The sequence below is a fragment of the Mauremys reevesii genome, linkage group 4 (genome assembly GCF_016161935.1).
Source record: "Mauremys reevesii isolate NIE-2019 linkage group 4, ASM1616193v1, whole genome shotgun sequence".
Lineage (NCBI taxonomy): Eukaryota > Metazoa > Chordata > Testudines > Geoemydidae > Mauremys > Mauremys reevesii.
The window spans coordinates 105,324,965-105,352,152 of record NC_052626.1 but is presented as its reverse complement, the minus strand read 5'-3'; the positions used below and the strand labels follow the sequence as shown (position 1 = coordinate 105,352,152).

At 46.0% G+C, this 27,188-nt stretch overlaps 1 protein-coding gene and 2 long non-coding RNA genes across 4 annotated transcripts in view; 1 reads left to right on the top strand and 2 right to left on the bottom strand.

Annotated features, from left to right (window-relative positions):
• The window catches only part of IGSF22 (immunoglobulin superfamily member 22), a 197,232-nt gene that overhangs the window by 159,635 nt on the left and 10,409 nt on the right, over positions 1 to 27,188 (top strand). Inside the window, 14 exon segments of the mRNA XM_039533179.1 lie at positions 1,144 to 1,183; positions 1,684 to 1,861; positions 2,791 to 2,904; positions 3,811 to 3,973; positions 5,432 to 5,704; positions 6,888 to 7,172; positions 9,121 to 9,245; positions 9,896 to 10,037; positions 11,543 to 11,839; positions 12,078 to 12,380; positions 20,841 to 21,014; positions 22,252 to 22,380; positions 23,889 to 24,185; positions 26,758 to 26,846. Of these exon segments, the coding sequence (XP_039389113.1) occupies positions 1,144 to 1,183; positions 1,684 to 1,861; positions 2,791 to 2,904; positions 3,811 to 3,973; positions 5,432 to 5,704; positions 6,888 to 7,172; positions 9,121 to 9,245; positions 9,896 to 10,037; positions 11,543 to 11,839; positions 12,078 to 12,380; positions 20,841 to 21,014; positions 22,252 to 22,380; positions 23,889 to 24,185; positions 26,758 to 26,846 (2,609 nt within the window).
• Positions 1,052 to 27,188, bottom strand: LOC120402798. Of its 2 annotated transcripts, XR_005597288.1 has the most exons (4): positions 27,125 to 27,188; positions 4,923 to 5,023; positions 3,744 to 3,840; positions 1,052 to 1,828 (listed from the first exon to the last, which is right to left on the bottom strand). It is a non-coding gene; the product is annotated as an uncharacterized LOC120402798 (long non-coding RNA). The 2 variants fall into 2 exon arrangements; XR_005597289.1 differs by lacking the exons at positions 1,052 to 1,828; positions 3,744 to 3,840 and adding an exon at positions 5,808 to 5,905 and having other exon boundaries at positions 4,601 to 5,023; positions 27,125 to 27,179.
• Positions 15,761 to 17,524, bottom strand: LOC120402799. Its single transcript, XR_005597290.1, has 3 exons — positions 17,328 to 17,524; positions 16,740 to 17,005; positions 15,761 to 16,006 (listed from the first exon to the last, which is right to left on the bottom strand). It is a non-coding gene; the product is annotated as an uncharacterized LOC120402799 (long non-coding RNA).

Below are 27,188 nucleotides of genomic sequence, written 5' to 3'. Positions count from 1 at the left end.
ATTTATCCCCACAATATGCACAAGAGTTAGGGAAATGCTATTAACTGAGGCACACAGAGACTAAGTAACCTGCCCAAGGTCACACAGGAAGTCTGTAGTGAAGCAAGAAACTGAAATTGGTTCTCCTGAGCTTGTAGCTAGTATTCTAACCACGGGACCATCTTTCCTCTCAGAGCAGGAGTGAGATTCACCCCACACAGAGGGTTCACACAAGGTCTAAGAAGGTTTGAGGTGGTGCAGAGGACTTGTGAGGGTGCTCTGAACTGGAGGAAATTTCACCTCAAGCACTAAAAAGCAGGTGGATCCCAATGTATCTACTGTCCAGTTGGGCCATCAGGTGCACCTTTAAACTCCTCCACTTCACCTCTGATGTGTTCCTGTGCACAGCACTGGGACCCTTGTTAGCCTTTCTGTAGACACACTTGTCACAGTCCCCCTTTGTTCATTTTGATTATTAACAATGACAATTTTCCCATCATTTTCGGGTGGTGGGAAAGTGATGCTTACTGACATATACCTGTGAAAAGCCAACGTTTGCATGGCAAACATCTTGCACTGCCATATGGGAGTTCTGGGTTTGGCAATGAGTTCAGCACTCTTCTTGTCTTAGTCCCTCCCTTCCCCAAGAGTGACACGGGGCTTTTGGTTAGCTCCATTTTATTCTTATGTTGGCTTGTCAAGACGCAGCGAGATGTAGTAGCCCCAGAGCCCTGACAAAGCACACACAGCTGGCACTAATAGGAACCAATAGTCTCCCACAAAGCTGTAACTTCCACGGGGCATCTTACCTCAGAAAAGTCTGTACGGTCATGCCCACAGAGGAGCAACAGCATTTCCCCTCCACTACACAGTTTGACCAGTGGATCCACCTAGTTACATATCGACAGCCCATTCCATGCCTCATACTGCAAACTTGTAGACAGCTGCTGTCAAGCACTGCTCTGTAGAACAGGGTTGGGATGGTGCTCAAATCTCCCCGCATGGCGTTTTCATGTCTTAGGCCTGTCCAGCAGTTTTTGAGACTTGCTGCAGGGCATCAAAGCCAAGGAATCCCTCATGGTGTTATTTGTGTTGTTGTTTATTATTATGCTTCAGCTGACTGAATACAGTTGTTTGCTTTGGGATTTTCTAATTTTTTTTCAGGTCAAGAAAAATTGGATTTCAAAAAATTGCTTAAAAAAAGGTGAGGAGTTTTATCTCTGGGGGATTTATGTATTAGTTCTTTATTTTTATTTCTATATTTCAAAAAGCTGAGTGGGCGCTGAGAGACACTAGGCCGTTTCTACAGAGCCACTTTACAGAGCAGAACAACAGTACAAGCAGTGCAGGGAACTGCTCATGGCTCCCGGCTTTGGGACTGCCATGTTCAGAGTCAGTAACTCACAGGTCAGCCCGCTTTTGCCCTCTGGTCTCAGCACTAGAGGAGAAGGCAACTCCCAGCAGATTCTATGACAGCGGTGCCGGGGAATTCTCCCCTCCCTCCTTCCAGCAGTAGGGGAGACTAATTTCCTGCCCCTTTTTCCCACAAGCGGGGAGCCCCATTCTTGTTTGGAATCCTACCAATAGGAAGTCTGGCCCTACAGCTTCCACAGGCAGGAGCCCTGTTGCATCCAAAGCTGTAGAGGTGAGAGAAGCTTTCATCACTTTGAAATACACCCTGAATTATATGGGGTCTATGCACAGGGGCCCTCCTGCTCCAAAGAAGAAAGCGAAGAAGGTGACTGATGAGAAGGAAATGCTTGAAATCCTCTCCAAGGTGCCGAAAAAGGACTTTGAGAAGGTCTGCATGGAATACGGCTTCACCGACTTCCGTGGGCTCCTCAAGAAACTAAAGGAGATGAAGAAGAAAGTGGAGGTTGAGGTTAGTAATGCCGTCAGCTTTCAGAACACCTTGAACATACATTTCTATTTTTGTGTCTATAATGAACAACACTCCTACGCATAAACCACACTACAGTAATGGCCTTCAGAGGCAGCATTGCTAAACACTTTACAGAGAGTCAGCTGTAAATCAAGGAGAAAAGGGTTTCATTAGAGATGGACCTGGAAGAAAATCCAAATCCAAACAAATTAGCAGGGAAAGGGCAGTTCAAAATCCAAAACTGGATCCACATCCAAGTTTTGAATCTGGTCCTCTGGCTTGGATTTTCAAAGGGGCATAAAGTTATTAGGTGTCCTAATCCCATTGAAATTCAGTGAGGGGAATGTGCCTTCAGCTCCTTAGAAAATGAGTGTTGTAAGAAGAATTCTCATTGTAACAAAAGACTCCACTTGCTCAGCCAGAAGCTTTCCGTACTGTTGTTTATTATCTGTATTATGACAGCACCTTGAGATTTTATCCAAGATCAGGGCCCTATTGTGCTAGGTGCTGTAAAACATAGAAAGACCCTGCTCTAAAGCATTACCATCCAAATAGAGAAGGGAGCCAAGGGACATACTAACATCCCATTTGCAGATGGAGAGCTGACACACAGAAAAATTAAATGGCATGCCCAAAGTCATACAGGGAGTCTGTGGCAGAGCCAGGAATTGAACCCAGCTCTGCTGTGTTCCTATTCAAGTGCCTTAATCCCAAGGCCATCCTTGCTCTCTACATGCACAAAAAACACTACCAGATGTCCAGAAGATGGAAACTGTTGCTTTTTGAGTATCACAAATTCCAAGAACCAATACGAAATAAAAATAATAGTAAAAAAATCTATTAGTAATGGGAACAAAGATCTAGTCTACTTTGAGTTGTGGGAAGTAATACAGATTTCTGTTATATTTCTTCATAAACTGATCTTGCAGGCAGTTAAAGTTCTAAAACCTCTTGAGGATGTCTCAGCTAAAGTGGATTCCACAGCTATATTTGACACCATTCTGGAACTGAGGGACCCCAATACTAAGATGACATGGTATAAGGTAACCTCCCATATTTCCTTTGGTTTGACTAACATAGGTGGAGGTACTGAGATTCAATCTGCCAGTGTTACTTAACTGAGGGCTTAGCTATTCTAGCTACACGTTCACTTGTGGGTGGGGAAAGGTGGTAAGAATGCTCTGTATTATTCAGTGTCCTGTCTGACAGGGTCTGTTTGAGGGGTGTACAACTAGTCCTACTCCTTCCTTTTGCTTTAGGTAAAGACACTGGGGTGCTACATCTTTGGTAAAGAATCTCTCTAGCACAGATTCCCCTATTTTGGTTTCTTTTCTTTTTAATTTTTACTAATCCCTCCAACTGCTGACCCTCCGTTTATTTTGCCTGCAGTCATGATAGGCCAACTAACTCCTGATGTTTTACACAGTCTGCATAAAACCACAGCGAAGCCAGTGCCAACTAAGGACTAAGCAAAAATGAAGGGCCAGATTCTGGCGTCCTTTCTCACATTGAATGGTACTTTACATTGCAAATCAGTGCACTGATTTCAATGAGACAGTTTACAAAGTCAGATATAATGGGAATAAGAACACCAGAATATAGCCCTGAGTTACTATGAGTTAAAGATGCCATGTTCTTGGTCACAATAATTACCCCTCTCAGCACTACATGATGTATTTTTCTAGTAGCCTATTACAGCCTCTGAAAGGCTGGCCTGCCTGGGCAAAGCATCATTGCTGATCACTGATTTCTATCTGAAACTTGCCAGTGGGCACGTAGATTGAGGACAATTATTGTAAGGTTTTTTACAGTGCAGCCCCATTGCTGGCTCAGCTGCTGGACAAGCCTCTTAAACGTGGTGTTGTACATATTCCACATGCACCTGTGTCTCTTGGAAAAGCCTTTCACAGGTGCAGCATTGTCAAAGATGTCACTGTTCTCCTTTTCAGGGTAATGATCCCTTGCGTATTCAGTACTGCCTAGGAAAATATGAAATAAAGCAGATGGGTACAAAGTATATGCTGTACATCTTAAACGTGAATGAAAAAGACTGGGGCACCTACAGTCTAATTGTAGCTGACAAGAAACTCTCAGCACAACTGAAAGTGATAGGTAATCTTTTATTTTTAAATGCATGATAGTGCATATGTCGTGATGAAACTGAAGATTTCGTACTTAAAAGGACATTGTCAAGGTTGGTGAGTCAAACTGGAATCTATGTATCTTTTCTTATATCTATTTGCAACATCCATGACTCACTGGTCTTTCTATCCTGAAACAGAAACCTACTACTGTACATGTCATGATCAACCTCACAATAACCACTGTGCACATACGATCAAGGGATGTACGTCTGAGATGGTAAATTTCAGCATGAAGCTCAGTTATTATACACAATAGGCCAAATTCCCCACTGAAGTCAATGGGGTTGGCTGGGATATGAGTCAGCAGAGTGAAAGAGGGAAAGATGTTTTTTATCATTTACACCTTGGCAGTGTCCTTTTAATGGAAGTGAACCGTGCTTACACAAAGTCACTGGGAATGGAGGGGAATGTACAGGCCCAGAGAAGATGGGAGACCTTTCTCCGTTGTTAGTCCTTGCTGTTACAGGACAAGTGTGTGGTTGCAGTTTCTCAGGAAATCATGGATCCTGTCCATTTTGCATACAGCAACAAAGCTGCCTTAAATTACAGCCCAAATCATCAGGATAAAGACTGTCGCCTTCCTTACCCACAGTACTCCTGTTACTCCCCTTATCTGCCAACTCTTTCTGTTGTAGCTGGCCCATCTCCTGGGGATATGTTCTGCCACTGTTACTCACGGTGGGAAGTATCTTATTTTGCTACTTGTTTTCAAGGGGACCACAGGAAGAATAACGTCCTCCTGGAGCTGTCAGTTCTCATTCTTTATTCATGAAAGTAAAATATTACACTATGTGGCAAATGCAAGTAGATGGATTTGACACGGAGTATCCAGTAGGGTGACAAACTCCTCCCCTTAGGCCACAGAGTGATCATGGAACTGCTCCGTTTCTGATATGGCAGCCTCTGGGGTGTCTGACCTGACTGCCGTCTCTCTGTGTGGCAGAAGGCTCCAGATGAAACTCGAGGAAGGTTTCTGGATCTCGGCTGCACTGACCTGAGGTCATTTGCTTTACGGTGACTAGAATAAAGGGGAGAAAAAGAATAGGAGTAAGGCAGAAGAACTGGACTAAGAAGCAGTATGTGCACTGGTGATCAGCTTTGTAGGAAAACTTTCAACTTTTATTAAGTCCCAGGGACCATGATCAGCCATAGCAGAAGTGGATGCAGGTCTCTGTGAAGTTAATAAGAGGTGTGCCAGCTTATATTAAGGATGAATTTGTCCCTGTTATCTCCATGCAAAAGAAATCAAAATGGTAGGGCCCAGTTCTCAGGTGGTGCAAATCAATGTAGCTCTATTGACTTCATTGGGGCTATGTTGATTTACTCCAGCTGAGGATCTGGCCCAACACGGTGTAGGAAAAACCCCTACGTTTAGGAACAAATTTAAACTGTTAGCATGACTGTTTGTCTGTCAACATCTTAACAGATGAGCCCCTAAAGTTCCTGGCAGAACTGAAGCCATTGAAAGTGACAGAAAGGCAGACAGCAGTGTTTGAAATCCGCCTGTCCAAAAAAGTGCCCAATTTCACCTGGAAGTTCAATGGGAAGGAGCTGAAGCGGGACGACAAATATGAGATCATCACATCTGACGATGGATTAACCCACACATTGAAAATTAAGGATGTTCGGCCCAGTGACATTGGAGAGTTTAGCGCCCAGGCTGGGGATCTGGTGCAGAAAGCGCCACTCTTCATTGAACGTAAGTGATGCAGGGATGGCATGCCTGAGCAGTATGTACGTAATCAAACCCTTCACAGCAGCATTTGAATGGGGGACCTACAGAGATAAAAAGCACCACTAACTCCATTAGCTGAAAGTAGTAGCAGACTCATCAGGTGCTTTTGTGGATCAGTCACTGAAGAGGACAAAGACCATATGCTTCTGTTGTGGGTTCCATAGACTGTAGGGAATTTTAGAAGAAACCTCTCATTAGTGCTACCATAGGTTCAGAAGGCACAGTCCCTACCTCATGGACATTTAGCTCTTTATCATTGTCAAACTGATCTGATTTAAAAAACAGAGGGCAAATGCATAGGGATATTTGATGGGAAAGGGAGGAGGTTATCATCAAAAGCACAATAAGACATTGATTACATGAAAATAGAGATCAATCAAAACGGAGCAAAGAAAAAAAACATGTATTCCACTCAGAATCTGCTGTATTTCAGCAGAAGAGGAGATGATCCCCTGTGTATGCTTTGCATCAGTTTAAGGCTGCAAAGCTCTTCAGGGATCTTGTGCAAATGTAAGATCAGTGCTATCACCAGTATTGTGGTAACCGTAACCAACACTACAATACCTTGGATTCCTTTCTAATATTGTTTTTGGTGAAAGAGTTATCTCCATCGCCCTACTCATGTGGCCCCAGTACTTTACCCTCCCAGTCTCTCTGTGATTCCTGTCCATGCTACTCCGTGCCCTCAGGAAAGGTTTTCAACCTACCCTTCTCAGATGTGTCCCAGAATTCTTTGCAGTCATTACCAAGGGGCTTCAAATAGAATCAGCATCATTGGTTTGGAGGTATTTGAAGAAGACTGGTTGAAAACAACTAAGCAAGTCCTTTTCGGTGGAACTACAGAGTTAAGGAATAGGAGCTGGCCTCTCACGTTTCAGTTTAGGTCTCCACCCAAAGACTATTACATGAGGCACCAAGGTTTTACTCAGACAGCAGTGCATGCTCATTGGGGAAAATATGTCACATACAGAAGTGGCAGCCATCTTGGAAGTAAAGTTCCAAGCTTGGGATCTTTCTCCCCCACAGCAACATATTAATACCCTGCTGAGGCGATGCTAACAGACCCTCTCTAGCCTTGATTTCTAAGATTATTCCCCAAATATGAAATTTCATACTGCTGACCTCTTTACCCTTCCTCTTTCTCAAGGAATTCCAATTAAATTTGTAAGCAACCTGAAGAATGTCCGAGTCAAGGAGAAGGGGAAAGCTTGCCTGGAGTGCGAGCTGACCTCTAAAGATGTTACGCTGAAGTGGATAAAGGATGGGAGGGTGATTGAGAGGTCTGACAAATACAGCATGACACATGAAGGGAAGAGGGCAGAGCTGATCATTGACGATGCTGAGCTGAGTGACTCAGGAGAGTACAAAGTGGTTGCTATGCAAGATAATGACCCAACGGAGTACTACAGCACTGCCAATGTAACTGTGGAAGGTAAGGGCAACTGGGTCAAGAGAGTGGTTTGAATTGAGAAAAGAAACAAACTTTAATAGTGCTGCACTGATCTACATTACAGAGATGCTGTGTTGTCTAGCGGTTACAGCAGGGGACTTGGCATCAAGTGATTTGGGTTCTGTTCCTCACTCAACAGTGTCCTTGCTGTTTGACATGGGGCAAATCACTTCACCTCCTAGTGCATCTGTTTCCCTATTTGTAGAGCAGAGATAATAGATAACCATTATCTGCTAAGTGCTTTTCTTTGATCCAAGATGCTATATAAGTGTAAAGCAGTAGATCTCAACGTAAGACCTTGCATTCGGGCATCTGAAACTCACAAGTATTCAGTGTATTGTCTTTGTGATTTTAATCAGTGTGAGCATAAGGGAGTCTTATCCTGATGCTTTAAAGTGTCCCACGCAGTGTCTGATTGCCTCCCACTTAGTACTAGTAGTACATAGGCCACAGTTTCAGGCGATCACTGGCGTAAATATTAATGATCATTATTGTTACATTAACAAATATAGTAATGTTATTATTAGTTCTGTAGAATAAACTGCTGTCTAGAAAATTCAATGGAAAGAGACAAAGCCAGAAAGGGGGGAAAAATCACCACAACCCAGTTGCATGCACCTGGCACTGCAGCTTAAACCAGAGTCAGATTTTTCCTGAGCCACCTTCTGAGCTCTAGTGGCCTTTACCATATTCAGGTGACTAATGGTGGAGGCAGATTGGCTTTGATTTATACCGACCTTCCTGCCATAAAAAGTGTTGTCTCATAGAAGCCCAGCTTAGAAGAACCGGCCCACCAAATGAATGGATAAACACCCATTTCCCCGCTTAAAGCCAGACGGTGTGGCAGGGCAGGGGCCATGCACAGACCTGTCTTTCAGGAAGGACAGGCTCAGGATGAAGCTCGGTGTTTATAATTCCGGGAAGGATGGAGAGACCAAATGCAGCACAGGTTTAAACAAGGCCAATTGGGGGCTTGGGTATACTCTGAGAGGGAGGTTTGACCCCACCCCCACTGTAACCCTGCCCCTGCACCAGGGCTCCACCCCTGCATGGGGTGGCAAAGACAAGGGACACCCACACAACAGCTGGTCTGGACACATCACCCTTTCCACAGACCACTGCTCCTCATCTCCAGGTGAACTGTGGTCTGTTCTGAAAGAGGGAAGGACTCTTCCCCACCCACCTGAGCAGAGGACTCAGGGTGCAGGGGAAGGAGACTCTGCCAATACCACCTCAGCAGAGCCAGGGTGGGGTGGCAACAAAAGCTCTTGGCAAAGCAGTCTTCTACCAGAGTAGTTTGGCATGGGTCCCCCGTCGTCCCCCACGCGCGCCCAAGATCATGGTGTTTCAGAGTTAACAGCCCTTTGAAATGAATGTGGCGATTATTGTTTCAGGCTCCCTGCAGACTCAGGCAGAGGTCACTGCATGGGTTACACATGGGTCACATTTTCAGCATATCTTTGTGCAGCCATGAAGGCTATGAAGAGAATGGTTTTAAAATGAAAACTCAAATTCCTGTGCCATCATGTACCTAGAGAGACTATCCCTTAACCTGGCCCTGGGTTTGTGGAATGTGCCTGTTCATGTCAGGTTGAATTTGGTTCTTGGTCTTCAGGGGGAGGGAAGAGGCCAACACAGACTGATATATGAGTGCCATCTACAGGCCACTTGTTAGAATGACATAAACAGCCAGTGCTTTTGAGCTTGATAAATTCATAAAGTTGAACTTATCAGTTAGAGACCGGAGCCAGTATTTGATCCTAGTAAGTGTCTAGTTGTTTATCCCAACTGAACCAAACACTTTTATGTGTATGAAGTTAATCCCTTGCTAATTCTGTGCTTTGGTGCAGAAGCGCTCGGTGAGTCAAAGTTCTTTTTACTCATTGTCCTTATTCACTTATTCCTTATTCTCCCTGGGATTTTTTTTCAGAGAGATTTGCTACAGTCAAGAGTGGCATGTCTGATGTTCAGGCTCCAACTGGGAACCCAGCAGAGCTCTGCGTTGTCCTCAATGATGAGAAGGTAGAGGGAGTTTGGCTGAAGGACGGAAAAGAGGTAAAGAGTTTATATTGTAATTAGAAAAATGAAGGGCTGGCAAAACTTAGTGGGATTTTTGCCTGAGTTAGGACTGCAGGAATTGGCCCAGTGTTGATAACTTGGAAAGGAACCTAGCATAAGGACAGACAAACTGGTTTAAGTCTTCCCAACTCAAATGGAACCTCAGTCTTCTTTATGTTTTGAAGCCCTTTAGCTTGGCACCCACCCTTTGTTTGTTTGTCTGTCAACTATCTTCCTCTGCCAAGCACCCCACAAGTCATTGGATCACTCCCTTCCCACACCTTCTAACCAACCTTCTCAGCCTCTCCCTCTCTCACAGAATCACATCCTTCCCCACAGGGTCAGCAGGTCTCCCTCCCCCCAGGTCATCAGCAAATTTGGCAATGTATCCACCGGACACCAAGGTGCTGCCCCAGTCAGATTTCATGGGCAGAGTGGCTCCCCGCAGTGAGAAGCACCGATCATTCAGGTCCTCACAGTGAATACGTAACACTCTACACTGACACTCTTTTCAGCCAAGAATCACAACGCATTTTACAAGCATACAAGCCAGGATTCCTGACTCTTTGTCCCTTGTTCTAATCAGGCCCTTATAGTCAAGAATCTCTGATTAGGTCTTTTGTAAGCTGCTGTAATCTTCCTTTCAGATCACGGATATGACAGGGATCCAGATAGTCAAGCAGGGAGCTGTCCACAAATTGATCATTGACAAAATGGGAGAGGAACATGAAGGGAAGTACACGTTCAGAGCCAAGGGGGCAGAAAGTGAGGCCACCATTGCCATTGCAGGTACTACCTCCTTTACTTAACACTACTCACCAATCAATCACTTGCAGGTGTCAGATCAAATTTCTAACAGGCCTCCTTCCTGGCGCCTGCCACGTTTGCAGGCTCATCCATTTGTTTGTGCAAAACCCCATTTCTTGATACACAAAAGGGCATTTGCTCACACTTTAATGGGAGTAAATCAGGAAATCATTTTAAGTGGCTAGATTTAGGGGGCCTATTTTTAAGCATCGCAATTTGAAAAATGTGGCCTGAACCATTTTTTGAGTATTGCTCCTGTAGGAACAAGAAGAAAAATCTTCTAGTAGGAAAATATTTTTTTGCTTAACTCTTGGCAGACAGATGGCGCTAATTGAACTCATCAAACTCCCTTCACTTTTAGCACAGCAGTCAGCCTGCCTCTGTCCTCTAAATGAGGGGGGCTCCTCCTGCTACTGAGACATCAGGCAGAGTTTATCACAAACTAGATATTAACATATGAACATTCCAGATTGAAAAAAATGTCACTGAACTCTGTTTAACTAAAAACCCACATTGAACAATGGGTGGGGTTACAGACAGTGCCTTTTTTTGTTCAAAAAACGATTTTTCGACAAAAAGTGGCCTTTTATAAATGACATTTTTCATGGAAAAAATTTGTTTCTAAAAGTTGAGGGTTGTGTGCACAAAAAATGAAAACAGAAATTGTTTCACGGGGGGATCAGTTTTTCATTGACAAACAGAACAATTTCAACAAAATACATTTTTTAAAATTATGAAATCTTTTTTATAAAAAAATTGGCAGAAAATACTGTTTTCCAGCCAGCTCTAGTGGAAGCCCTATTCTGCAACACTTACTCATAGTGCACAATACTTTACTATTCCCGCAGTACCTTACTCTGCAAGTAGTCTCACTGGTTTCATAGAACCAAAGGGCTAGAAGGGACTGCCAGGGTCATCTCGTCTAACCCCCTGCCAAGATGTAGAATCCCTATGGAACCGCATTTGAGACCTCCTTCCAATCGAACATCACTCCATGAATAATTACTCGTTGTTTGCAGTTGCTTAAGCAATTATGTGTGCACTTAATGGATACATAATTTCATAGTACTCAGGAGAATTTGGCCCTTGGTCAGGAGCATCACAGGGATTTAGCCATGTGCCTTGCAGAGCTTAGAATCACCACGGAATCTTCAGCCCTCTGGAACTCAGGGAATTCTTGAGACTGATGCTCCCTGGAGACCCCTTGTCTCCTCTTCTGCTGAGCTGGACCATCTTGGGCAAGCCACACAGGTCTCTGTACAGTAATTGGGAAAACTGGAATATCTGAATCCAAATGTAGTGAATATACTGGGTGCCCTTCAGGACCTTCATAAAATCAGGGCTTCTACCATTAAAGAAATTTGAGGGTGAGGGAGTTAAGGCCCTGAACAATGCCGCCATTGCAGGGGAGCTCACTAATGCATTAAAAGCACCAAAGTACTTTTGTGGCTACAGTTATTCATGTGTCTTTTCCATTTTTTTCCAAGATGTTCCTGTCATTGACCCATCTGTGCTGGAGCTTTTGGCTGCACACCCAGTGACTGTGAAGGCTGGGCATACAGCATACATCAAGGTCCCATTCAAGGGAAAGCCACTGCCAAAAGTCACCTGGTTCAAGGACGGTATTGAGGTGACAGAGGAAGAGAAGGTTGTGATGGAAAAAGCCAGTGACTATGCAATGCTCACAATAAAAAAGTGTGTGAGAGAAGACAGTGGAAACATTATGCTGAAGCTGAAGAATGATTGTGGTTCAGCTGTTGCTAATATGTTTCTCAACGTTGTTGGTAGGTCCTGAACAAATCTATAGCAATTCACTGGTTCTGTAGATATGTAGAGTTGTAAAAATGCATTCTGAGGCCACTGTGAATCCAAAGCTCAGAAGTCCCTTCATGGGGGACAGAATGTGACTCAGAAGATCAGCTGGTGTAAATTGGTGTAACTCCAACACCGATTTACACCAAATGAGGAGATAGCCTTCTAAATAATGGCCATCCACTCACTATTTATCTCCCAATGTTGCAGACAAACCAAAACCACCTCAGGGTAAAGTGGAATTGCTAGAGCGTACGGGGAAATGCATTAAAATGAAATGGAAAGCACCCAGAGACAATGGAGGAAAGCAAGTGACCCACTTCATCATTGAAAAGAAGATGGCTGGGAAAAAGTCATGGATCAAAATTGGGGAAACTGACAGCAAACACACCACATTTGCCACTGATAAGGTTGAGGAAGGTAAAGCCTATCAGTTCAGAATCATTGCTGTCAATGCAGAAGGTCTGAGTGATCCACTGGAGACAGAAGAAATCTTTGCTGGAGAACCTATTGGTAAGCACCTGAGCATGCCGGAGCTGCCATTTTTAATGTGGTTTTATTTTTGCTCCTTCCCCCCCTCAAGAGGGCATTGTCTCTTTTTTGGCTTTCTGCACTTCAGGGCTGAAAGCTCCAAGAAGGGCAGGCCCTCTATAACCATCCCTTACTTGGTCTGACAGCAGGGTTTGAACCAGGGACAATGTCCTTTGACGGCAAGCAGTAGGGTATTCAAAAACTGCTCCTATGGACTAGCCGCTAGAGGGAGCTAAGACCCACACTCGCCCAATGTGGGTTACCAGACTTAACAGAATACCTGCCTTATTTGTGTTGTCTTAGATCACCCTCTCAGAGCTGAGAGATACCCAAAACAAAAATAAGGCGGGGGGAGATTTTGCACCATTTGCTATTCAATGTTGTTAGTTTTTTTTTATACAAGGGAAGTGTTGTGTATGGTAGGGCTGCTTGAAATTTTAAATTTTTTTGTCAAATCCATTTTTTGACAAAAATGGAGAGTAGAGGGGGCAAAACTATTTTTTTTAAAGTGTCTACTTTCTATGCAAATTTTTAATTAAAAAAATGAATACTCAAAAACAGTTTTTTAGCCAAAAACTGAAATATTTCAATTCTGAAATGCTTTTCTAGTGTCTCATGAGATTTGTAATGTAGGCACCTCATGCTCCCATTCTCTTCTATGGGCCAGGATCCCCAGCCAAACTACACCTCCAATGATGTGCCACACCCATCTGACTTGCTATCATTCACAGTCATAATGCATCATGGGAGATGTAGTCCAATCACGAAGCTCAGCCAACACAAGAGATTGAGAGCCTGAGGTGCTGGAACTACAGCTTCCAATAGGCACTATGGCAGCATTTCAGAATATAAATATTTTATTTTTTGAATGAAATATTTCCATTTTTTATTTTTCACTGAAAATGTGAAATTTCACTAAAAATTTTTTTCCACATTTAAAAAAAACAATTGGCCAGTTCTCTGATGGAACTTCCAACCTTGGTTATTCTTCTTCAAGTGTTTGCTCATGTCCATTCCATATTAGGTGTGTGTGCTCACCACATGCACCGGTGCCTGAAGTTTTTCCCTCAGCAGTATCTGTAGGGGACTGGCTCTGGTGCCCTCTGGAGTGGCACCCGCATGGCGCGGTATAAGGGGTGCTGCTGGCTCCCACCCCCCTCAGTTCCTTCTTGCCACCAGTGACGGTGCTGGAATGTCCGCTGCTTTGGGTAGCACTGTTCCGTTCTCTGTTCTTGCAAATTTTGAAATCCTGTAAAATAGTTGTATATAGTTAGTAGTTTCTTAGTTGCCCTTAGTAGTAGTTCTCAAACTCTTCGTTAGTCTCAGACGGGACCCAGCCAGGGGTCAGGGCATGCCATGGTCCCCAGGCTTTAAGCTCTGCGATCACTGCAAATGGCTTATGCCCATCACTGATCCACATACCAGCTGCCTAAGGTGCTTAGGCGAAGGGCACGTAAGTGACAACTGCCATATCTGCAAGTCCTTCAAACCTAGGATGAAAAGGGAGTGTGATATCCATCTAAAAGTGCTCCTAATGGAGTCAGCACTCACTCTGGCATTGGAACAGCGGTCCGACTCCACACAGAGCACTATGGTCTCCATGCACAGTGCTCCCCTAGCGCAGTCCACGAGCCAGCACTCGTCTCACTCCATGGCTCTGGTCAAGAAGCCGAAAAAGACTGTGATGGGAAGATCTCCTACCTCCCGCAAGGGAAAGGAAAGGGCTGGGGAGAGGCAAGACCTGTGTCAGGCAGCTTAACATCCCCCTCAAGAAGTCGAGCCCCAGATCAAGTCGAGCGGTGCAGCCCATCCCAGTGCCTGTGACTCCAGATAGCGGTGCAGGCCCCGGCCAGCCTCAGGTGTTGTCGATGCCCAAAGCCCTTCAAGCAGCTCAGGAGATTCTGACGCTCCCGGTGCCACCCTCATTGGCTTCTGTGGTACCCCAGTCTCAGGGAAAACCCACGTTGGGACCTATGCGTGTGTCCCCGCCTCAGTGGTACCATTCCCCATTGAGAGGGACATCCCACCAGCATTCGCCCGCCCACAGCTGCCACACCTCAGGACTGCAGAGGCAGGCTCAGCGGAGCCCTCTTCGGTCCCCGTATTGGGGGCACCGATCCAGGGACTCAAGGTGTACTTTGTTGGTAGATTGGCACAGACCCTCTGAGGCACACATCATCCGGCAAGAATTCTGGGACTGGCCCCAACTGTCTTCAAGGACCCAGGACTGATCCTGGGACCGATCGGACACCAGAGACCGCTGATCGCCGGGCCATCATCGCCTGTCTCCAAAGAGAAGGTCGCCCTACTCAGGACAATCCTCCCAGCAACCGACTAGTAGTAGCTCCCGTTCCTGTTCGATGTCCCGGTACCAGTCGAGTAGCATGAGGCATGGATCGCCAGGTATCCAACGCAGATCTGCCAAATGCCATCAGTCCCCAAGAGCCCAACCAAGACAGTCTCGCTCGGATGGGTCAGCTTCAGGACGCAGCAACCAGCACCGGTCAGACAAGAGCCCGTTCCTGGTTGCCCGGTACCAACCACTCCATTGGTAGCTTCGGCTCGGAGTGAGGTTCCCTGACTGCAGGACAAGCCCCGGTACTGACGGTGCTGTCTATGTTATCAACACTGAAACCTGTCCCATGGCCCCAAGCGCAGTGGCCGGTGCCATGGAACCCTTGGGGGTTGACCCAACCTTCCCAGGCTGCCCGGTTGGTGTCGGGAGCCTCAGAGAGGCCAGAGGCCTCAGTATCCCGTCCCCCTCCGGTGCTTGAGACTTCAGGGGGTAAGACCCCTACATGTCCAGGAGGATCCAGGGGAGCAAGCTGCTGGACCACCAATGGATGTGTAGGTTCCCGCAGCACCAGCATCATCCTTGTCATTGCCAGACAAGGCTATCACGGGGCCCCCTCACCCAGTTCCTCAGGATGACGCCAAGGCGCCCCAGCAACTTTTGAAGAAGGTCACTTCCAACCTGGGGCTTCCGGCAGAGGACTTGGAAGAGCCCTCAGACTCTATTCAATGTCCTCTGCTCCTCGGCTCCTGCCAGGGTGGCTCTACCCCTTCATGAAGGGTTTTCCAAGATCACTAATGCCCCGTGGCAGACCCCTTCTTCCCTGGCCCCTATCTCTAAAAGGGCTGAATACAAGTACTTCATGCCAACCAATGGGCATGAGTACTTATACTGCCACCCAGCCCCCAATTCCCTTGTAGTCAAGGTGGTTAACCACAAAGAGAGGCAGGGACAACCTGGGGCCACCCTCAAAAATAAAGACTCCAGGGGGCTGGATCTTTTTGGATGTAAGGTTTATTCGTCTTCCAGCCTTCAGCTGAGAGTAGCCAACCACCAAGCCCTTCTTGGCTGATATTACTTCAACATGTGGCAAGCCATGGCCAAGTTCGAAGGGTCGCTCCCCGAGGCTTCCAAGGAATTCCGAGTGATCCTCAATGAGGGCACGACTGCAGCCAGGGTGGCCCTTCAGGCGGCGTCAGACACTGCTTATGCTTCTGCCCGCACCATGGCTTCCGCTATCTTCATGCAGTGAGCCTCCTGGCTGCTCCTCTCTGGGTTGTCCACTATGCAGGACCTGCCCTTCGATAGCCGGGCTCTATTTGCAGAGCAAACAGACCGCAGGTTGCATGGCCTCAAGGACTCCCACACCACCCTGAAGACCCTGGATCTCTACGTCCCAGCCACGGCATGTAAGCAGTTCAAACTGCAGCAGACACAGGTCCAGGGGAGCCAGCATCAGCAGAACCAGCCCCATAAATGAGCCAAGGGCTACAAGCGGCGTGTGAGCCACCCGCCTCCACCTTCTGCCCAGTCGGGCTCGACCCGGAATAAGCAGGGGCCAAATGGTCGTTTTGAGGGTGCACCCAAGGGTGACCTACCAGACTGTTTCCCAGATCCATCCTTCCCTGTGTTCTCCAACTGCCTTTCCCTCTTCCTCCCTGTCTGGTCAGCTATAACCTTGGACCGATGGGTCCTCAGCACAGTGGAGCAGGATTATACCCTCCAGTTCCTTTCTACACCCCGCTGCCCACCTGCCTTCCCTGTCCCTCTTCAGGGACCCCTTCTTGAGAGTCTTCTCGCACAGGAGGTAAAGGGGTTGCTACAGTGGGTGCGGTGGAAGAAGTTCCTCTCGAGTACAGGAACAAGGAGTTCTATTTCCGGTACTTTTTAATCCCAAAGGCCAAGGGTGGTCTATGACCCATCCTGGACCTGCGAGACCTCAATAGATACCTAAAGAAGCTAAAGTTCTGCACGGTTTCCCTGGCTACTATTATCCCCTCCCTGGATCCAGGAGACAGGTATGCTGCCACGACTTGAAGGACGCATACTTCCAATAGCGATCTTTCAAGGACACAGACGCTTCCTCCAGATTACGGTCGGCCTCCACCACTATCAGTTTGCGGTCCTCTCATTCTGCCTGGCAACAGCACCAAGAGTGTTTACCAAGTGCATGTTGGTGGTAGCAGCTTATCTCAGGCACCGGGGTATCCAGATCTACCCGTACCTCAACGAGTGGCTCGTCAAGGGCAGCTCTAGGTCTCAAGTCCAACGGGATGTTGCGGTGCTTCAAGCTACGTGCTGCTCTCTGGACCTACTGGTGAATGACAAAAAGTCGACGTTAGTGCCAGTGCAGTGAATAGAATTCGTTGGAGCAATCCTCGACTCAACCTGCACCAGGGCGTTCCTGCCACTAGAAACATTCCACACATTGACGAACCTCATTGTGGAAGTCTCCGTGTTCCCTCTGATTACAGCAGGGTATGTCTGTGCCTCCTCGGTCACATGGCAGCGTGCACTTACGTAGTCTGCCATGCCAGGCTCCGGATGTGGGCCCTGCAACAATGGCTGGTGATGGTCTATTCCCAGTCCCGAGACCCCCTGGAAAAGATCATTACCATTCCCCAGGTGATACTTACCTCACTGTGGTGGTGGACACACTGCAGGACAGTCCTGGCAGGGGTTCCATTCAACAACCCACCTCACTTCATTGACTTGGTGTCAGATGCCTCGGACCTCAGCTGGGGGCATATATCAGTGTCCTCCAGACTCAGGGGATGTGGTCCCTGGACTAATCGCAGTTGCACATAAACGTCAAAGAGCTCCAAGCAGTCTGGCTGTCATGAGGAGTCTTCTTGCCCCATGTCATAAACAGACAGTTAAGGGTTAATTCCTCTTTTACCTTTAAAGGGTTAAGAAGTTCACATAGCTTAGCTGACACTTGACCAGAGGAACCAATGGGGGGACAGGATGCTTTCAAAGAGGGAGGAGGGAAATCAGTCTTTTCTCTATTCAGTAAGTTTGTGCTGGAATGAAGGATCCAGGAATCAGCCATCTAACATTTCTTAAAAGTAGTAAGTATTTAGAGAAGGAATGTATTAGATTATTTTTATTTTATTTTGTGACTTCTTTTGCATAAGAGGGAGAATCAAATTGGGTTTCTTTTGCGTAACTTTAAGTTTTTGCCCAGAGGGACATCCTCTGTGTTTTGAATCTGTTGTCTGTGAGAGTAGCTTGCATGCTAATCTCACAGAGGTATTCCTTTCACCCTTTTTCTTTAATTAAAAGTCTTCTTTTAAGAACCTGATTGATTTTTCCTTGTTTTAAGATCCACGGGTTTTTTGGATCTGGGCTCACCAGGAATTGGTGGGAGGTGAATCAGTCTCAATCCTGCCAGGAAAAGAGGGATAAAGACTGGGGAAATATTTGGGGGGAAGACGGAGTTTACAAATGACTCTCCCATAAACGTTTGTTTAAACTATTTGGTGGTGGCAGCTACTAGATCTAAGATGGTAAATAAGCTTAGGGGTTATCTCATGCAGGTCCCCACATATGTACCCTAAAGTTCAGACAGGGGGTGACACCTTGACACCCCACCTGTTGGGCAAGGTGGTACGAGTCCTGATGGACAGCACAGCCTCGATGTTCCACATCAACAGGCAAGGGGGAGTGTGCTCGTTGACTCTCTGTCAGGAGGCACTCAGTCTATGGGACTTCTGCATCAGCCATGAGATCCACCTGGAAGCTTGTTACCTTCCTGGTGTCAGGAATACACTGGCAGACCAGCTCAGCAGAGACTTCTCCTCCCGCCATGAGTGGTCACTCCAGCCAGAGGGAGCTGGCATGATCTTCCAAAGGTGGGGAACTCCCCAAGTGGACCTGTTCTCTATCAGACAGAACAAAAAAAGCCACCAGTTTTGTTCTCGGCAATGTCTGAGCAAGGCCTCCCTCTCCTATGCCTTCCTCCTGTTGTGGTCAGGAAACCTGTTGTACGCGTTCCCTCCAATTCCACTCATCAGCAGGGCCCTGGCAAAGGTCAAGAGAGACAAGGCGCAGGTCATCATGACTGCCTCATTGTGGCCTCGCCAGCAATGGTTCAGAACACTCATGAGCCTGTCAGCAGCCCCTCCCTGGCCCCTGCCCAACCGATCGGACCTTCTGTCACAGGACCACAGGTTGGCTCCTGCACCCCAATCTCATATCCCTCCACCTCTCAGCATGGAAGCTGCGGACCTGTTCAGAAGGAGTCCAGCAGGTTCTCCTGGAAAGTAGGAAGCCCTTAACTAGACTGATTTACCTGGCCAAGTGGATGAGTTTTTTCCATCGGGCATCCGAATGGGGCATCTCTCCCTCACGTTCCTTCATACTGTCCACTGTCCTGGACTACCTGCTCCATTTGAGGAACCAGGTCCTGGCACACTCTTCCATTAGAATGCATCTCACAGCCATCTCTGCTTTTCACCCGCCGATCCAAGGACAGACGGTGTTTTCCCATGACATGATAGTCAGATTTCCTGAGGGGGCTTGAGAGACTCTTCCCACAGGTGCAGGCTCCCATCCTTCAGTGGGATCTTAACTTGGTCCTCTCTAGGCTTACTAGCCTGCCCTTTGAGCCACTGGGTTCCTGCTCCCTTTCCCATCTGTCATGGAAGGTTGAGTTCCTGGTGGTGGTGTCGTCAGCGAGACGGGTCTCTGAGATTAAAGCCTTGACCTCAGAAGCTCTGTACATGGTCTTCTACAAAGATAATTTTCACTTGTGGCCCCACCCAGCCTTCCTGCCAAAGGTGGTCTCCACCTTCTGTATGAACCAGTACATCTTCCTCCCGGTGTTCTGTCCAAACCACACAAGACCAGTGAGGAGAGGCATCTTCATGCCCTGTACGTCCGGAGGGCCTTGGCTTTCTACTTAGAACATACCAAGCCTTTCCAAAAATTGACTCAACTCTTCATCGCTACAGGAGATAGGATGAAGGGTCACCTGCTGTCCTCACAGAGGATTTGCAATTGGATTACCTTGTGAATAAGGACCTGTTATGACCTGGCGGGGGTTCCACTGCCACCAATTGTCAGAGCCCACTCGACGGGAGTGCAGGCGTCTTTGGCGGCCTTCTTGGCACACATCCCTATCCAGGAAATCTGTAGAGCCTCAACGTGGTCCTCCATTCACACGTTCACCGCTCATTATGCCATCACTGAGCAGGCCAGGGATGACGCTGGGTTCAGCAGAGCTGTGTTGCAATCTACATGTCAATGAACTTCTACCCACCTCCAAGGGTACTGTTTGGGAGTCACCTAATACGGAATAGACATGAGCAAGCACTCGAAGAAGAAAAGACAGGTACCTTTTCCGTAACTGGTGTTCTTCAAGATGTGGTGCTCATGTCCATTCCATGACCTGCCCTCCTTTCCCCACTTTCAGAGTTTCCAGCAAGAAGGAACTGAGGGTGGGGGGAGCCGGCGGTGCCCCTTGTTCCGTGCCATGTGGGCACCACTCCAGAGGGCACCAGAGACAGTCCCCTACGGATACTGCTGAGGGGAAAACTTCAGGCACCGGTGCATGTGACGAGCACACATACCTAATATGGAATAGACATGAGCAACACCTCTTGAAGAACACCAGTTACGGAAAAGGTAACTGTCTTTTTATATGGCACCTCTTATATTCAAAATACTTTACAAAACATTTTCTAACTAATCTGTACGGCACCCTTATTAGGTAGGTAATAAGTATTAGTATCCCCAATTTATAGATGGGAGAAATGAGGCAGAGAGGGTAAGTAACTTGTTCAAGTCCACACAAAAATCAATGTCAGACCTAGAATTAAAACTCAGGAATTCCTGGGTCGCAGTCCTGTGCTTTTAGACCACTAGGTCAGTGGAGATACACAGTATTATCTTAGGAACAAAACGTAAGGCAATGATATTTTCAGGTCTTTACTAATGAGTACTGTCCACTGCTGAATCCCAAAAATGAGCTGGGGAAATAGATAACAAAGCAAAAGCTTTAGAATAGGGTTTTTGGCAATGAAGGACCTTAGAGGTCTAGATCGCTCTTCCTGGCCCCTTGCTATCTGTTGTTCTTACCAATAGAGGTTTTGCAGTGGAGCAATAGGTGATTCTGATTCTTCTGTGCTGAATCTAACTCCGTCTAGAGCCCCCTGGACTGGCATCGCAACCTCAAGTTACAGATGTTACTAAGGAAGCTGTCACCATCACCTGGAACCCTCCAGCACAGAACGGCGGCTCCCCAGTACAAGGGTACATTGTGGAAAGAAGGAAGAAAGGCAGCAACCTTTGGGTCCCAGTTACCAAAGAACTAGTCCAAGGTGAGATATCACTTCCCTGCACCATGAAAGGGCAAAATGAAAGCTAGAGAGGACATGAGAGGAGAAGCTGAAGTTCTGATCACTCAAGCAAAGGGACGATGTTGTCTAGACATAGCACATGGTTTCTGAAGACCAGCTATAGATAATAAAGTCCAAATTTTCAAACATGGTTGCCTGAAGTCTGGGACCTAAATCTACGTTTAGGCACCTAAACAGCTATGGCCTGATTTTCAGACGTGCTGAACATTAGAACAAATGGGAGCTTTGGATACTCAGCATCTCTGAAAATCAGGACATTTTTATTTATGTGCCCACATATGGATTTTGGTGCCTAATTTCAAGCAGACACATTTGAAAAGTTTCCCTGATTAACCATACTACCTTCCTTTGTTTTTGACCAAACTTGATTTAAATAAGTAACTGAGCTTGTTATGGTGATCATTTATGATATATGTAAATTGCAGCCTATATAACACATGGAAACATTTATTTCAACAACATCTGAATAACAAGACTTTTGGTCTTAGTCATCTTTTATTATCATGATTCTTTCTTGGATTCTTCTATCTGATTCAGCATTTTGGATTTTCTTATTAATTAAATGGCAATCAATTGATTGATTGAAGGACCAAAATTAATTGTGGTAAAGGGTGGAAGCTGTGTTAATTTTAAGACAAAATATTTGGTTCCAGAGGTTTTGACCAAATTGAATGGAGGATCTAGCTGATGAGTCTTTGGTGGCCAGATTCTGATAGTCTTACTCAAATTGATTAGTACAATGGGACTGCTCATGGAACAAATACTACCTAACATGAGTGAAGGCATCAGACCCTGGCCCTGAATTGAGTAGAAGGAACTATACTGGCAAATTATACATTTTTCCTATGTTATACATGTTAAGGCCAAATCGGTTCCTGTGTTATACATGTTAAGGCCAAATCGGTTCCTGTGTTATACATTTAAGGCACATTTGTGTGTGCCAAAGCAGTCCCCCTTGGAATCCTTGGGGTTCCATTGTGCAAGTGGGGTGCATGATTGGATACATGGAGACCATCATCATTCATAATGTTCCCCAAAAATGTTTTTGAGCTGAAATGTCTCGTGCTTAGTCTCAGGCCAAAGGTAATTTTTATGTATTTGTTTGTTTTGATACTCACTTGGGAATTCTTTTATGTGTGAAGGGACTTTCCCTAAAAATTATGAACCATCTACATACTTGTAACATTTCCATTTTTAGATACCAAGTTCAAAGTGGATGGATTGCTGGAGGATACAGAATATGAGTTCCGTGTTACAGCTGTGAACTGTGCAGGGCCTGGACAACCCAGCGCAGCCTCAAACTCTGTTGTTGCAAAGGACCCCATCAGTATGTTTCTTTTATTACTTATTCCCTAGTTTTCTTAAAGCTGTTTCCCATGACAAGACCCATATTATATGCAGACAGCATGCCCAGATCAACATGATAAGCATGGTAGCAACTTAGGTGCTTTCTGTACTAGGGAGGGTTTCATTCACTTCCTGGTATCTGTACTCTGCCAAAAGTCATAATGGAGTCGTTTCATACCAGTGTGAATCATTTCTGTTTAATGGACTTCAGCATACCACAAAACTGTGCTCCATGGGGTAATCGCCTCCTCCCTCCCCCCCCCCCTCGCCTTGAACCTTTGGTAAAAGAAAGATAAACTTCTACAGAATTAGTAAAAGATGATTGAGCAAATTTTCCAAAGCTTAGTTTACAAATCTGTCTTTTCATTGGCAAAAATGTGGGCCTAATCCTGCACCCATTGAAGTCACAGCAAAACTCCCTATAACCTCAGTGAGATCAGAAATGGGCTGTGTAACCAATTACAATGGGCCAGCAGGCCCATGTACCATCTCTGGGTGACATCCATTCCATACAGCCACGTAACCAACCCCATTTTTAAACCAAGTGGTTGCCCAGTACCCAGTGTAGACTGCGTAGGGAAGGGGGGAGCTTCTGTAATTGTTGCAGGAAGGGATGTCAGTAGCTGTAAGTAGTTTAGAAAAAACACTGGGAAAATAAGAGTCAGCAGAACTAGAGGGGAGATCATTCTTCCACCTACGTTGAGCACTAGGTTAAATAGCTCCCCAAATCAGAAAACCTTTCGGTTCCTTCATATCAGAGGGCCACACTACAAAATGTCACAGCCAAAGATATAGCTCCCTTCATATTTAAAGATTCATATTATCTCAGACAAGAAGCTAGAGGACGCTTCTTGAACATTCCCATCCAATCCTTGTAGCCCACTGTGAACATTTATTACAGGGGTTCTCAAACGGTGAGTCAGGACCCCAAAGTGGGTTGGGAGCCCATTTTAATGGGGCTGCCAGGGCTGGTGTTAGACTTGCTGAGGCCTGGGACCAAAGCCGGAACCCCACCGCCCAGGGACAAAGCCCAACATCTTCAGCTCTGGGTGGCGGGGCTCAGGTTACAGGCCAGGGCTGAGGCCCTTGGGCTTTGGCTCTGACACCTCCCTCCCAACCCGGGGTGATGGGGCTCAGGCTTTGGCTTTGGCCTTCCCTGCCAGGGCGGCAGGGCTCAGGCACTGCTTGTTACTGAAGTGACACATCATATGCTGTGATGTGCCCCTAAAACTCAGCCTTACAGGGAACAGGGTATAGGAATGTGCTCATAAACCTCAGGAGCAGCACCTTGTGACAGTGCTCAGCACTTGCTGAAATTAGGTTCCTTTAAGGCGTATCGAGTTGGGCACCCCAAAAAAGGATTTGGCTGAAATCACAAATTGCTTTTGAAAATGTAGGCCTGAAATATGGGGTTGGTGCAGAGATAAGGGTGAGAATCCCTGGTTTTGGTACACTGCGTTCATCACCAGTGTGCTGTTGCTGTTTCAGAGCCTCCGGGAATGGTGAAGGGGATCCATGTGGTTGACTCTTCCAACTCCAGCATTTCCTTGGCGTGGGAGCAGCCAGATCAAGGAGACTTGCCCTCAGGATACATACTCGAGATGCGCGCAGAGAACACCAAGGAATGGACAAAATGCTCTAAAATCCCAATCTCCGGCACCAGCTACACTGTGGGAGGCTTACAGGAGAGGCAGAAATATTTCTTCCGAATCCGAGCGGTGAATGAAGCTGGTGTGGGAGAACCAGCAGAGCTACATAAAGGAGTTCTAGCTATGCCCCCTCCAGGTAATCTCCAGGATATCCTGTCTGGCTGCAGGTCACTTCTGTCACTCATTCATTCATGAGTCAGTGTGTTTATTTTAAAAGCCATGGTTCACAAAGCTTCACAGAGTGACTATTAATTAAGCTCGTACTCTTTGCAGGTAATAAAGCTTTTGTTAATGGCTAGATGAACATTAGCATGTAATCCAGTTGTCCTCCCTGACAGTCTGCCAACTTGACTGGTTTGTAATGTCCACAAAAGCTCACGCCAAATACATTTTCACTAGGGGCTTTGCCCATCAGCAAAGAGGATCAGTTAGGGATCTGATTTTGCTTAGAGAAAACCAGCTCAAATATATAGAGTAAAATCCAGCATGTCTAGCCTTTTCAGACTCATAATAAAGGTGAATTAAATTAAATGAATGAATTTCTCCCAGAAAAGGCTATTAACAAATGCTCTTTCTGTTCTGTGCAGTGGTTTATTCCAGTATAAAGGGACACCCGCAGTGCTACGGATCTCATATCCTCAAGTAAATTTCACTTAGAGTTTGCAGATAAGATGTTGGCAAGTGACATTGGGCCACAGAAACTCTTTGTAGAGTCCTGGAGCTGGACTGATAGCTATTCTGGCACACTTCCTGCTAGGGCTGAGCTATAAGAATCCTTCACAGCAGTTCCCGAAATCTCCAGCTACAGCTCAATTGGCTGCAGCTTCTTCTGTCATCAATAGTCTCTCATGTCAGCTATGTGATTGCAGAGGCAATTCTCAGGGAATTCTCCCTGCTGCCAGTGATGCTGTTAGATGGGTAGATAATAATGTCTCCTGATGGGAGAGATGGGTAGATAGCTTACCTGCCACTGATCAGTATACTATCATAGTATTGGTAGTGCCCATCTGCCATAGAGACTGGTACTCAGACACAGATTACTGTTTTTCCAACTGGGTAGCGAAGAGTGACAGCCTGGGTTCAAATGAACAATCAGGTGGCACTGTGATAAACAGACAATATGGAGGTAATTGTATTGTCAAGGGGAGACATTGCCCATCACATCTTGAGAATAACAACTGAGGTAGCTGACCTGTCATTAGTATCCCTTTGGAGCCCTATTATAAGAGCCCTATTCAGACTTTTATTGGTTAGCGCGCATGGGTAGTGAATTTGTTTTTACTTTGCTAGTTAGGAAATTCAAACTGCTTGTCTCTGGGATGTTCCCAGGGGGCAGAGCTGCCTGAAGAGGTAGAAAGACTAGCAAGGTAAGATACAGAACTCATGAGTCATGCTACATTGCAGTGATTTCCATCAGGAATAAAGACATCTGGCACTGACCTGGGGAATGTCAGAAGATTACATCCAGCAGAACAGCACAAAATTAGAATATCTATTAAAAGCAGCTTTTCCTTTAGGTCTTCACTTCAGAATTGCAGTAATAATCTTGATACTAATTATTACCCCTCCTAAAAGAGAAACACCAATCTAACCTCAGATTTACTGTATGACCAAAACAAAACAAACTGTGGTAGGAAATAGGAACATGCAGTGCTGTCATGAAGCGCACATGTAGTTTGATGGGAAACAGATCTGCTATCAGTGTAGCGGGAGTAAGCGGCGGACAGTTATTTTTAAGTCGGTTAAAGTGGTGATCTCAAGCAGCATAACTTTTTTGGCCCACAATCAGTTTTCTCAGTTTTAAATGGTAATACTTCCTCCCCCTTGCAACTTGGTTTAAAAGAATATAATTGAGTCTTCTGATTGAGACCTTGAGTGCCAAGGGATAAATATTCCTCACCTAGTTGCGTGCCCCTGGAACCTGAGAGGGCAGGAGGTGGTGGTGTTAAATGCACATGGTGATGGCCCCCTTACATTACAGGACAAACAGTGCAGTAGTAATTCAAGGCTCGATTTTGCAATCCTCACGTTGATGAACACCTATTCACACAAGTTGTGCCATTACCTTCAGTAGGAGCACCTGTGTCAGTGTTGCGCTAACAACCATATCCTAACACTTGTTCACCCAGGCTTTGGCTTCTGTTCAATTTAATTACTGCCTTGGTGGTTTGAAGAGAAGGGCAGCTCTCATTAAAGTGTATTACTTACTTACTCTTATTTCTCAATTTCTTTGATAGCAGAGGCGCAGCCTTTCTTTAAAAATTGCATGGTAAAGGTGTGGCTACTAATTAGGAGTGGCTACTAATTTGCAGCAGCTTCAAAATAAAAATATACATTGTTTCCTTTCCTGTCAGTATGTATGTATGTATGGTTCCCTCTAGCACTAATGAGCTCATCACTGCAGTATCTGTACATAATTAAGAGTAGCTTCATTTCCACCTGTAAAAGGACCAGATCCTCAATCCCATTCCCATTTTATGATGCAATTACTAACTTAATTTCTTAGCTACCTTCTGCAGAAGCTAATTTCAATGACTGCTTTTCTTTCTCCCATCATGCTGTTTTCACTGCACAATGCTTAAAACAGCAGGCCGACAGAGGGGAAATGGCTTTGCTCAGATATGAGGCCTCTAAGATTTTAATTATTCTCTCTCTCTCTCTCTCTCTCTCTCTCTCTCTCTGTGTTGTGGTGGTGTTTTGTGTTTTAGCCCCTCCTAAGTTTGATCTAAGTGCCAAGCTGAAGAGTCATATGGTGGTTCGCGCTGGGACAGCCCTCTGCATTCATGCTGCTTTTACTGTGAGCTTCCTTCTGCCCTGCTCTACCTCAGGGAAAGTCTGCACTGAAAGTTTTGTTTGGCGTCAGAGTTTTATCACCATTTTCCTCCTTTCACAGATGTGGGGCCTGGTCCCACAAGATGATTGGAACATCCACTAAAATTCCCCGTGGCCTCCTCACATTTCCACTGTAGGTGCAGTGGAGGACACAGGGAATAAGTACCCAGTATATCCCCACACTGCAGGTGGGCAGGGAAGCAAATGGTCAAATCCTTAGCTCAACCACATCAGTGTACTCACGAGCACGGCTGAACCAGTGTGGGAGTAGGTGAAGCAATCTGCTGCTGGTCAAGACTAATGGCTG